The sequence below is a fragment of the Otolemur garnettii genome, unplaced genomic scaffold (genome assembly GCF_000181295.1).
Source record: "Otolemur garnettii isolate 467f Iridium unplaced genomic scaffold, OtoGar3 scaffold00132, whole genome shotgun sequence".
Taxonomy (NCBI): Eukaryota; Metazoa; Chordata; class Mammalia; order Primates; family Galagidae; genus Otolemur; species Otolemur garnettii.
Window position 1 is genome coordinate 1289979 of NW_003852527.1, and position 10409 is coordinate 1300387.

A 10409-nucleotide genomic window follows, 5' to 3' on the forward strand; every position below is an offset into this window, starting at 1 on the left:
AATAATATTAATAATTTTGTGCACAAAACAAACTTTTTGTTCATTGAACCATCAGGAAGCAAAGGTGTCATTATCTCAGCCACCTATGTGGACAGTTTGTCATTGTTTGACATCACCATCATTCCTGACTTTGAATGACTTTGAATGTATATGCTACCACTAAGTAATCATTTTCTTACACTTACTCACACCAAGTACTTAAAGTAAAAAATATTACATACCATTAATACAGTGAAAAAGTTATGCAATCAGGATATATAAGTAAGTATCACAATAGCATCTCCAGAAAACCCAAATCAACCATTAAGCAAGAACAGGTAAAAGGGGCTTAAAGGGACACTGAATAATGCTGTGCACCTGCATTTTGATGGTGACCCATCACATGATGTCAGGTATGAAATGCTTCTCTTGTCACATCATGTCAGTACTCAAAAAGTTTCAGATTTTGAAGCGTGTAGATTTCAAATTTTCAGATTAAGGATGCTCAACCCATGCTACCTAATAGTTGTTTTCAGCATTATTTTAAAACGTAACTCAGAATCCGTGAGAATAATGGGATACTTTCCCCAGATGGCATCCCATCAGCCAACCCACTTTCAAACTTTTATTGTTGTTATCTCTGCAGTTACATGTAGAGAACCAGTGTTATGTTTTATACCATTCATAATTGAAGATTTATTTAACATATAGGATTCTACCCTTACTGAATTCAGGCATTCCTTATTGTGTCCTATATAGCCATTGGCAAATATCAAGCATTTCAAACCTTTTTTTTTTTAACTGCTGGAAGCGCATACACTGAGGGGGAATTTCCTAATACTTACTGCGTGCTAAGCATTGTCCTTGGGCTTGTGGAAATACCAAAGAAATATTACAGCATCTGATCTAAAAAGTACTTAGATTAGTGGAGAAGATAAGGTTCATGGAATAATTTTAAAATAACATAAGATATTAAAGACAAGAAGATGAAAATCAAAAAAACAAAAAAAGATGTCTCAGATAAGTTCCAGGCAAGAAAATGGAAGTAATCAAATGCCAGGGAGCCTCAAGGAGGCAATAGTGCTGAGTAGAAAGGCGATAGCCAGAGAGCTAAGAATGTTTCTAGCTCATCCTGTTTGTCTTTTATACCTGCCCAATTCCCCTTTCATCTTCCCCTTAGACCCTCACTATTTTTGCCCTGCCTTCCTACAGGTACATATAGTGTGTCCTTCCTACCCCCAAAAGTCTTAGTCCCATCATTGAAAAACTCAGTTAACCCTTCAGAAATCTTTACATTTTTACAGGCAATATTTATCAGCAAAATATCTTCAGAGAGGGACTTTAGGTTTTGCAACAAGTTGTTAAAGAGATATTTGGAGCTCAAGAAACTTCTTGGACCTCTCGATTTACAACAATAAATAACAACCTAATCCCATCTACTCATATGGAACCTAATCCCATCTACTCATATGGAAGAAATGCACAATGTGAACTCTTCTATAATTCATAGAAACAGATTACCACCATAAAACCAAGAGTTTGGGTTAAAAAAAACCTAAGCCATCATAGTAACCAATTTTTTGTAATTATTGTGAAAATCATTTTTTCACATCATTGCCATTTTATGGATTTGAAAGTATATATTAGATAAAGGAATGTTAATAGAGCTTTTAAAATAAACATTTTAATTTTTCAAAAAGCATTGGGAACAAATTCATTTTATTATTATTTTATTTTATACAGACGCCATTACCATTACCATCTAATGGTGGAATTCTGATTGCTGAAACAGGCAGAGAGAAGGCATGTTTTAGAATGGAGACCTCCTTTTTTCCACTCAGCTTAAATCACAACTAATGACTCCCTCTGCCATTCCCAGAGTGTCAGCATATGCATATTCTTGCTGGAATTGATTCATATCCTTGGCCACACACATACCCTGCATTTAGGATATGAACTATGCAGCCACATCTGTTCAAATGAACTGAACCCTCCTTGGTGTGGTTCAGTTGGCCAATGCACCAAGCTAACCTGGGAATCTAAAGAAGTTGAACAAGTTGCTCAAGGGCACAATAAGTGAGGTCAAGCATAGAAATGAAAATAGATTCCCCAGGTAGGTTCTCTTTCCAGTAGAGTACACTATGTGTCTGGTGTATGGTTGGCAAATAAGTGACTCTAAACTGTCTCATCTTTAGCCATCGTCTGTAATCACATGGATCTGCCCTGTAGTAACACCTGTGTGAGGAGTCGGAATTCTCAGCACAGTGCTTCGGGAAATTGAAACTAATCCATTGATGTTGGCTCATAATAGGAATTTAATTCAGGCAGAGTTAAATACTAAACAGGATGGTGAGGCAAGCTAGAAATTAACAAGAGTAGCAAGATACTTCTACAATCTCAGCTAAGCTGAGAAAGGGAGAAAGTGGCTTTATAGATCCCAGGAGTCAGGGCCACCTGTGGGAGCTGGAGCCACAGTGGGACCTGGGACCACAGAGTGGGGCGATAGGAGAAGCTAGCACGGTGGAAGGGATGCAGCCACTGTCTGAGATGCCAACAGAGGAAAGAATTATTCTTGTTTCTCCTCTGCATCTACCCTCCAGTTCCCACCAGCACTTCCTATTGACCAAACTTAGTCAGCAGCCAGCTGGCAAGAGGGCTTGGGAACCAGGCTCAGCCAGGGTGGGGAATGGATTTGAGAACAAGCTGGCAAATGACCAGCACAGCAGTCTGCATGCACGGCATAGTGTGTTAAGATTATTAGTTTTACTTAATCCATAGCATACACTGTTATTTTTGACTGCAAAAGTTGAATACCACACTCATAAAAGTTTTGAAAAACATCAAAAATTACCAAGAACAAAGTAAAAAATCAATCATACTACTACTATGAAAGAGATCACCATAATCATTTGACATATTATTCCTGCATATTTTTAAACAAATGTTTTAATAAATTTGGAGTCATGCTATATATATAGTCAATATTCTTTTTTTTTTTTCACTTGGTAGTTTCTCCCATTTGATTATTCTTCCAAAGATTTGTACCAGCTGTACCATGTGTGGTGTTGTGGAATACCATAATTTATTGTATCATTTCTTCAGTTAGTGAGTATTAGATATGGCCATGTTAGACTAATGGAGAACATAATAGTCAGAATTACCAGCAGTCTATGATTCTATTTTTAAAGTTTTGGTCATAAAAAACAGAACTCTAAGGACAGATGATGGCAGGAAATCTGAAGATAAATTAGACCTAAAAAAGGATATAAGTTAAGTAGTTCAAAATTTTACAATTTCTGTTTAATTATTTTTCATTTCTATACTGTCATTTTTAGTAAAAAGGCAATAATAATAAATTATAAATAATGAATAGAATATAATGTGTTATTTACATTAAAATTTCATACCTAGACAAATATATCATTTGTTTCAGAATTTTCTTTGTGATATACAAAATATTGTCTAGAAACATTTCTATTTATTTTTTTAATTACCAGGTTATGGCCTGTACTGTCCTCAACAATAGAATTACCATAATTTATCAGGAAATGATGGTACCTATCTAGAGGAAAGCAAGGTCTATGGATTTAATTGCTGCAGTTGAGATCTGTGATTTATACCCCAATTCAAGGGCAAACAGCATCTATTTACACGCTAAGATTTGTGATTCTTTTTCATAGTGTGGGACTCTTTCTACCTGACGCCTTTTACTCATCCCGTCACTAACTCCTCCATCTTTCACTCCCAATAGCCTGGAGAGGACAGGAGGTGAGAGACTGAGGATAGTCACTCAGCTATTCTTTTGATTGATGTGATCTTTCCCTGAGTCTTCTCTCCCTCTCGGTCCTTCTGATAAGAACCACCAGGCTTCTGAGAGCGAGGAATGAACCTGCTTTATTAGCAGCTTCAGTGGTGACTAAGAGTATCAGAAGTGCTCAGTATCAGAGCTCAGAGGGGGTAACTTCCTCACACAGTATGCGTTGTTGTAGCCTGAATGAAATATGGCCTCGCCCAGCCTGATGTTTCACACAAGGATTTGACAGCTTAGAAATGCTGAAGTTCACAGGTGTATAATTTGTAGCCAGTGAATAACAAAGATGCATGCTAATTTCCAACCAGCGTAGCAGTAATCCTGCTAGTAAACTAGCAATTGTAGCATAACCTTAAGGTTAATCCTTATGTGTCCTTAAATTCATATTTTACATCAGTGTAGATGCCACTTCTGCCAAGAAATCTGCCTTGACAGTCCCCCAGGGAGAGGGAGGGACCCTTTCTTTGTGTTCCTTGTACTGGCCTCTAGCTTGCTCTCATGAATGTGATCATTTATACATGCTCATCTAGACATAGGTACCTTGATAACAGGACTCCAGATTATTTAGCTTTATAGACCTAGAGCACAATCATCCCAGACATATAATTGGTGCTCAATCAAATGTTTGTAGAATTAATGAACAGCATGTCCCAAATAAAGATTATATCTGTTCATTATTAAATGTGTCAGCTCCTTGAAGATAGGAACCAACAGAATTTTAAATTTAAACTTCTGTTGTCAGAAAATTCTTTCACGTATAGGCGAGAATTCCATAACTAGATAGCATTGCATTCATTATCACCCTCCCCCGCCCCCACAGCCATCCCCACTATTTGCAGGTTACATAAAATCGTTTCAGTGCAGTCTCTCAGGTCACTCATTTCAAATTTCTCTCCTCACTGTCTGGAATTCAGGGTCTTCATTAATACTCTTTGCTATTAGGTTAGATTTTACTGAAATGCAGTAGAACCTCTGTGAGTTGACCATCCAGAGGACTATAACAATATGGTCAACACCCAGAGATGGCCAACATGAGGAATTAGGCCTACTGTACTGACATATTTGTGTGGTGAATGCCCAGGCTATGAAAATTAGGTCAAGGTAAGGAGATGGTCAATAAAGAGAAGTGGTCAACTATGGAGGTTCTACCATATTTCTAAGTAATCATTGAAATTTTAGCAGTGATCTCAGCTGTGGTAAAAAAAAAAAAATGCAATAGATAATAGAAATCATTTATTTTTATTGTTCAGCCTTTTTAGGTGCTAAGAATGAGTGAAGTCTACGCCTTTTGCCTGGGTGTATTTATTGTTGTTATGATGTGTTGCTGCATAGAAAATTACTCCAAATGTAGTAGCTTGAAGCAAGAAATACTTATATCATGTAGTTTCCAAAGGTCTGGAAGTCAAGAGTAGCTTAATTGGTCAGTTCTGGCTTTCTCATAAAGATGCAATTCAACTGTCCATCAGGGTTACAGTAATCTGAAGACCTGGCTGGGCTGACGGATCTACTTCCAAGGTAGATCATTTACATACTGACCAAGACGGTGCTGGCTGAGTGTTAGTTGGAGCTTCGGTTCCTGTCCACCTGGACCTGTGCATAGTGTTGCTTGAGTTTCCTCTCAAGATGGCAGATGTCCTCCATCAGGAGACTGATCCAATAGAGAGCAAAGAGAAAGCCCCACAATGCATTTGTGTCCTAATTTCAAAATTACACACTGTCATGTCCACTACAGTCTAATTGTTTGAAGTAAATTATTAACTTCAACACTCAAGGAGAGAGAACTAAGCTCCTTCTGTTGAAAAGAATCTCAAAGAATTTATGGCATATTTTTAGACCTCCACAATTAGTTATCAAACAAGTAGCACAAAATGTTTAAATATAAACAAGACCAGGCATTCCTCTGTGCATTCCCTCAGGTTTTCCTTTAACTTTTAAAATTCATTATTGCAATTAAAAGCTTGTAGGAGGTGGCATGTATGGAAGAAGGTGCATACTTCCAATGTTAATTCTCATTTCCCTCCATTTCTTTCAGGTCCAGGAAGAAAACAGTCCCTGACATTTATATCTGCAACCTGGCTGTGGCCGATCTGGTCCACATCATTGGAATGCCTTTTCTTATACACCAGTGGGCCCGGGGAGGAGAGTGGGTATTTGGGGGGCCTCTCTGTACCATCATTACATCTCTGGATACCTGCAACCAGTTTGCCTGTAGTGCCATCATGACCGTGATGAGTGTGGACAGGTAAGTGAAGAGACTTTGAAATGTCTTGCTATAATTCAGAAGCACCTGCCCTGCTTCAAAGTCATTCCAATCTAAGCAACATCAGTGCTGGTTTATAATACAAAGCTCTTCTTCCTCTGTTTGTTTCATTGCGGGACTCATTACTGAAAAATATTTTATTTAGTATTCATACTGGTCTGTTTTTTTAATGGAAAATGTAAAACACTAAAATATCCTTTTTTCTAATATTCTTTGGCCTTAGTTTTGTTTGCAATTCACTGCAAGGAAAAAAGATCATCAAATCATGAAATGTCAGACACCAGAATAAACGAACTCCTTCCACCACATTTGCTATAAGGAAGCTGAGGCCCAGAGAAGTGAGGGGATTTGCTACCAACACACAGAGATTTCGTATCTGAGCTGAGAACTGGCAGGCCTCCCCACTCCTTGTTCAGGACCATTTCTAGTCTATTCATTGTCTCATGCACTTGGTATCACCTGGCAGCTCTAAGGAATCAGTAGAGTAGATATAGGTTCCTGTAACACTACAAAATAATTGACAAGTATCAGGAAGACCATCTTTCACAATTACTCTTCTAATGAGTTAGTGTAAATGCTGCCATTTTACATCTTTAGAAATTTATTCCACTGTACCCTAGAGTGTACCATAGCCCTTTCACCAGCCATGTAAGCAAATATTATCTGAGAAAATGATGGTGACAGTGAGTACTTATGGAGCCAATGAGTGGTGGAGAGCCCAGTTCAGACCCAGACTATCTGACTCTAGAGACGACAGCTAGTTTGCCCCACTGTTGGGCCTCTCCAGGAAGCATGCAAGCTAGGATGTACCCCACATCAATGCCAGGACCTCCACATCGGGTCCTAGCAGCTCTTCCCAAACAGAAATAGGGCCAAATGTCAACCATAGTATTCCCAATGGTGAGACTGTCTTTAAGACCAACCCACTTAAAATCTATATCTCCCTCTTCCCTAACCCAGCCCCAGCTCAACACATTTGATAACCCTCGCTCTGATCCACTTTTCCCTTTCCTTTGCTCCAGACGTATTACATAATTCATTTCATGTCTGTGTGTTGTTATTTGTGTATGTGTTGTTTACTGTCTAGTTCCCCCTATGCCTCAAGTGGAAATTTTTCCAGGGTCTCTGTCTACTCATACATCCCAGATGCCTGTGTAGCAGTGCCTGAGCTGTCTCCTTCACCTTCCAAGTGACCTTTCAGGTGGGGAAATCACAAGCCTTTCTTTAAATGAATAAACAAAGGAACGAACAACAAGGTTCCTTTAATCATTCATTCGCTCTGACAAACATGAATTAGTAATGGTAATATTTTATGCATTTTTATATCCTATTGATTTTCTACAAGAAAGTTTTCAAAATATAGAATGTACTTCTGTATTAATAATTAACACTACATTTTCAAATCAATAAACTGTATAGATCTGGTTAGGTCAACCAGTGCTGTGTCCTGCAAAAATTCCAGTGAGCTTGCTAGGATTCCAACACCAGGGAGAGGAGCCTGTATGGTCTAGGCCTCCTGTAGAAAAGCAACCTAAAATATAGGTTATACCAACAGTAATCCCATTCTTGGGGATGATAAAAGCTTCTTTATACTTTGTACCTTGGAAGTAGGAAAATATTGGCTTTTTTGGAAAAAAAAATAGAGAGGTATTTGTGCTTCTTCTATAAGCCTCACACTGCAAATAAAGTGATCAGGAATTTTCTGCCTTGAAACAGACCAGTGGTATATAGTTTCTGATGTTGAAAGATTTATTTTCTCTGTGTACATGTAGGTGTATGTGTGTGCATACACACATATGTGACACACACTCAAATAGCCTTTTCTTTGTCTTGTTTTACTCCAATGGATACAGTAGGCCACAATTTTATTTTCTATTTAAGATATTCAACCCCTTTCCTTCTCCCAGTCCCAGAGAATCAGAAGATTCTATAAAACTGGATCTTTTCCTCCCCATCATTCCTTGTAATTCTAATTCTACTAAACTCATCAAATTTCAGCAAAATAAGCAAGTTTGTAAAAGAGAAATTAGGGTCTGCTTTGTCAGGCCACAACTTAATGTCAGTGCCATCAGTATGCTTTATTGTTTATGTATTTAAGTCACATCATTTGCCCATTTAATGGATCAAACATTTCAAGGGTTTTCTATCATCCTTTCATTTTTTGTTCTCTGATTAGTAATATTTGTGTGTAGAATACTTAGTAGTGGCTTCATAGCTCCATAGCAATAGAAAAAATTGTAAATATCCAGGATATGAAAAGCATTCACCTCCAATGAAAGCTACCTACACTTTTATTAGTGGCTACTTTCATGAATAAATTCTCTAGAACACCAAAAGTCAATAAGTCAGGTGAAAATTTTCCTATTTGTTCATTTGTTCATTTAACAAATATTGATTGAGTGTGGATAATGTCCCAGAGACTTCCAGACACAGACATTACAGGGGCCTTAAGCTAACAGTCAAGGCTCCTGCCCTCATGAGGCTGCCATTCCCGTGGTATGGACAGACATTGTGTGAAGAGTCACACAAGTTAATGTGTATTTCCACACAGTGATGCACATTAACAAGGAAAAGAAGACTCTCTGAATGATTTGCATTTATAGTCACAGGGCCGAATATAGAGCGTGAGGAGTGGGTCTCTAAGAGGGAGAGAGTTAAACAGGGAACTGAAGGAGAGCAGGGGAAGTGGAGGCAGATCCTGCCAGGCACGTGGAACAGCGTGTGTCTGACCCTGAAGGAGGGAAGAGCTTGGAGGAAGTCAAGAAAGAAATGGCACAAGCTCCAACTCGAGCCCCCGGCAGGGCCAGGTAAAGAGGATCTTGTGGGTCATGATAAGAATTCTGAGTTTTATCTGAATAAACATGAAAGCCATTGAAAGGTTTTAACTGAGGAGGGCGGCTATCAGAGAAGACTCCCTAATTGCTTGATGCCACAACTCCCTTATCCCATAATCCCAGATAGAATGATGACTGAGCTGCCATGCAATCACCTCACCCACTTGCTCAGCAGGGAGGGCTGGAACTTTCTCTCCTTAGCCACAGGAATGCACATGCAATGTGCAAGGGAGGGTGGCTGAGGAGCCCTGGCCAGAAACCCCTCCCAACATGCTGGAGGTCCCTCCACTGAATACAAAATGTTCTGTCCCTGGTACAAAATTGAAAGAACAAGAGAACAGGAAATCTTCCATTCTATGAGTCTTCACCAAGTAGCTTTACAAAACCTTGAAGAAAATTAAGTGAGCATTTTTCCCATTTGTTTAATTTCCTGTAGTACTATTTTCTCCCCACTCTAACCCCAATGAAGATGCACTTTCACATGTAGCCTTCCTTCTGAATCTGAGCTCTCCTTTTCATTCTCCAGCTTGCAGTTAGCTCTGAAAAATTCTTCTTGTACTTTCTGGAGGACCAAACCAACTATATCTGAAACATCAGAATTTCAAGAGTTATTAATGATTATGCATTTTTATTTCTGGATCTAAAATGGAGAAAAGAAAGAGAAAACCCTTTCCTATGAAATTAGCCCATTCCTTTGGCTGCTGGCCTAAGTCCCCTGAGGAATTTGCATTGTCTGTAGTAATCACACATGTTCATCCCCACTGTGATTTCTGTGAAGGGAACCTCCAAGGGCCCAGGGACCTTACTATAAAGCAATCTGAGCAAAATATTTTTTTTCTACGTGCCTGGACCTCATACTTCTGAGGGACTCTCCTATCACCCCCACACTTTCCTCCTTCCTGCTTCCACATGAGTAAATCCTGTTGGGGAGAGGATCTCACTTCCTCCTGCAGGAAATCCTTGTTCAGAGGCAAATTTTTCCAGAGCTCCACTTACAGGGGAAGGACCTTTGTAAAGAAAATGTGTGCTACAGAATTTTACGTTATCAGTGTGGTCATAGAAGGAACATCATTTCAGTGGGTGGTTTATTCAGACTTGCAGGGTCAAGAGTCGTTTTCTCTACAGGTACCAGGCAGCTCGTAAGAAATAAAACTTTCTTTTAAATAGAAGTTTCTTTTGCCTTGATAGAGGTGTGCTCTGGGGAAGATAATAATGCTAATAATTTACTCTTGTGGTGAACCTTTCATCCTAGGAGCTCAGCGCGTTTATTGATTGTTACAAGCCCTTCTTAACTGGCTTTGCAGGTACTTGGCCCTAGTCCAGCCATTTCGACTGACGAGGTGGAGAACAAGGTGCAAGACCATTCGCATCAATTTGGGCCTCTGGGCAGCTTCCTTCATTCTGGCATTGCCTGTCTGGGTCTACTCAAAAGTTATCAAATTTAAAGACGGCGTCGAGAGTTGTGCTTTTGATTTGACATCCCCTGACGATGTACTCTGGTAAGTTGTTAAAACGTAAGAAAAAA

At 39.1% G+C, this 10409-nt stretch overlaps 1 protein-coding gene across 1 annotated transcript in view; it reads left to right on the top strand.

Annotated features, from left to right (window-relative positions):
* The window catches only part of MCHR2 (melanin concentrating hormone receptor 2), a 24132-nt gene that overhangs the window by 1665 nt on the left and 12058 nt on the right, over positions 1–10409 (top strand). The window contains exons 2-3 of the mRNA XM_003798208.1: positions 5823–6032; positions 10189–10383. Coding sequence (XP_003798256.1) covers positions 5823–6032; positions 10189–10383 — 405 coding nt within the window. The remainder of the gene's footprint in view (positions 1–5822; positions 6033–10188; positions 10384–10409) is intronic.